This window comes from Eimeria mitis, genomic scaffold (genome assembly GCF_000499745.2).
Source record: "Eimeria mitis Houghton genomic scaffold, Emh_scaff1150, whole genome shotgun sequence".
NCBI classification, from domain to species: domain Eukaryota; phylum Apicomplexa; class Conoidasida; order Eucoccidiorida; family Eimeriidae; genus Eimeria; species Eimeria mitis.
Window position 1 is genome coordinate 11,107 of NW_013567869.1, and position 1,082 is coordinate 12,188.

General features: G+C 47.2%; 1 protein-coding gene across 1 annotated transcript in view; it reads right to left on the reverse strand.

Annotated features, from left to right (window-relative positions):
- EMH_0030580 (SAG family member) overlaps positions 1-593 on the reverse strand; it is a gene marked incomplete at both ends in the record, with an annotated part of 3,159 nt that extends 2,566 nt beyond the window's left edge. Inside the window, 2 exons of the mRNA XM_013494429.1 lie at positions 218-384; positions 542-593. Of these exons, the coding sequence (XP_013349883.1) occupies positions 218-384; positions 542-593 (219 nt within the window). The remainder of the gene's footprint in view (positions 1-217; positions 385-541) is intronic.
- Positions 594-1,082: the final 489 nt, after the last annotated feature.

Genomic DNA, 1,082 nt, shown 5'->3' on the forward strand with positions numbered 1-1,082 from the left:
CTCCTGATAGTCGAAAGTGTGATGAAACGCTTCCTGTACACCCCAAATATGAAGTAAACAGCAGTGCAACTTGTTCGTGTTCAGTTTGTCTCAGATACTCAACTAAACGGCTACTTATCTTCTGTCAGGTTTTATACTTGAATTTACAGCTGCTGCTGGCACACGAGAACCAGCAGGGACAACTCGAACACCTCCCCTTTGCAGTTGTTGAGCTCACAAGGTTGGATTTGATCTTCATTTCACTGCATGTTCCTTGAAGGAGTACTCCTTGCTCATCTACTACTCCCTTCCGCACGTCAGCGAGAAGGTCTTCGTCCTTTGTGACTTCACTGATGTGAACTGGGAGTTTTCCATTACGGGCCAGGTTGGCGGCCAAGTATACATCTGCAACACACAAATACGAATAAAGCGTGGAGCGAAGATATTCACCGTGTAGTGCAGCGGCCTTGTGTCCGGCACAGCTGAGCGGTCGAGGGCTGGGGAGAACAGAAGGAGGGGAGAAGGGCACGACAAACGAGAATAGAAGGGAAACCTAGATCACCTTCATCTACCTCCACAACTTTGAATTTATATGTTTTCGTAACCTCCTCCATTGCCTCCGATTGGAGCCCATAGAGTGCGACGAGGCAAACTGCTGGCGCTGTCTTGTACAAAGGAACCATTGCGGCAGGTGAAGTGTGAAAGATGAATTTTTTCTGGAACAAGACGACAATCAAGCAAATATTCAGATTAGAGAATGAAAGAAAAGAAGCATTTAGAAATTGCAGCAAGGAATGCAGAAAACTCTGAACTCTGCCGGCTGGTCCGGTCACTCAACGGGAGACGCAAGCCCGTGCACGGCCTCAACTAGAAAGCGGCCAAACGAACCAGAAGCTGTAAACAAAAACTAAAATAAAGGATAGTGAAATACATCAGGGAACGCTTTGAGATCAATATAAAATGAAGATACAAGGGGAAGCGTTCTGATTTAGCGGCGTTGCTAGCTTTGCTTTTTTTATGTAGCCTGCTCCCGCCAGAGACCGCTGAGGATGCACGTGAGGACGATGGTCCAAGGCGAGACATCCACCTACTGAAGTGTGCAT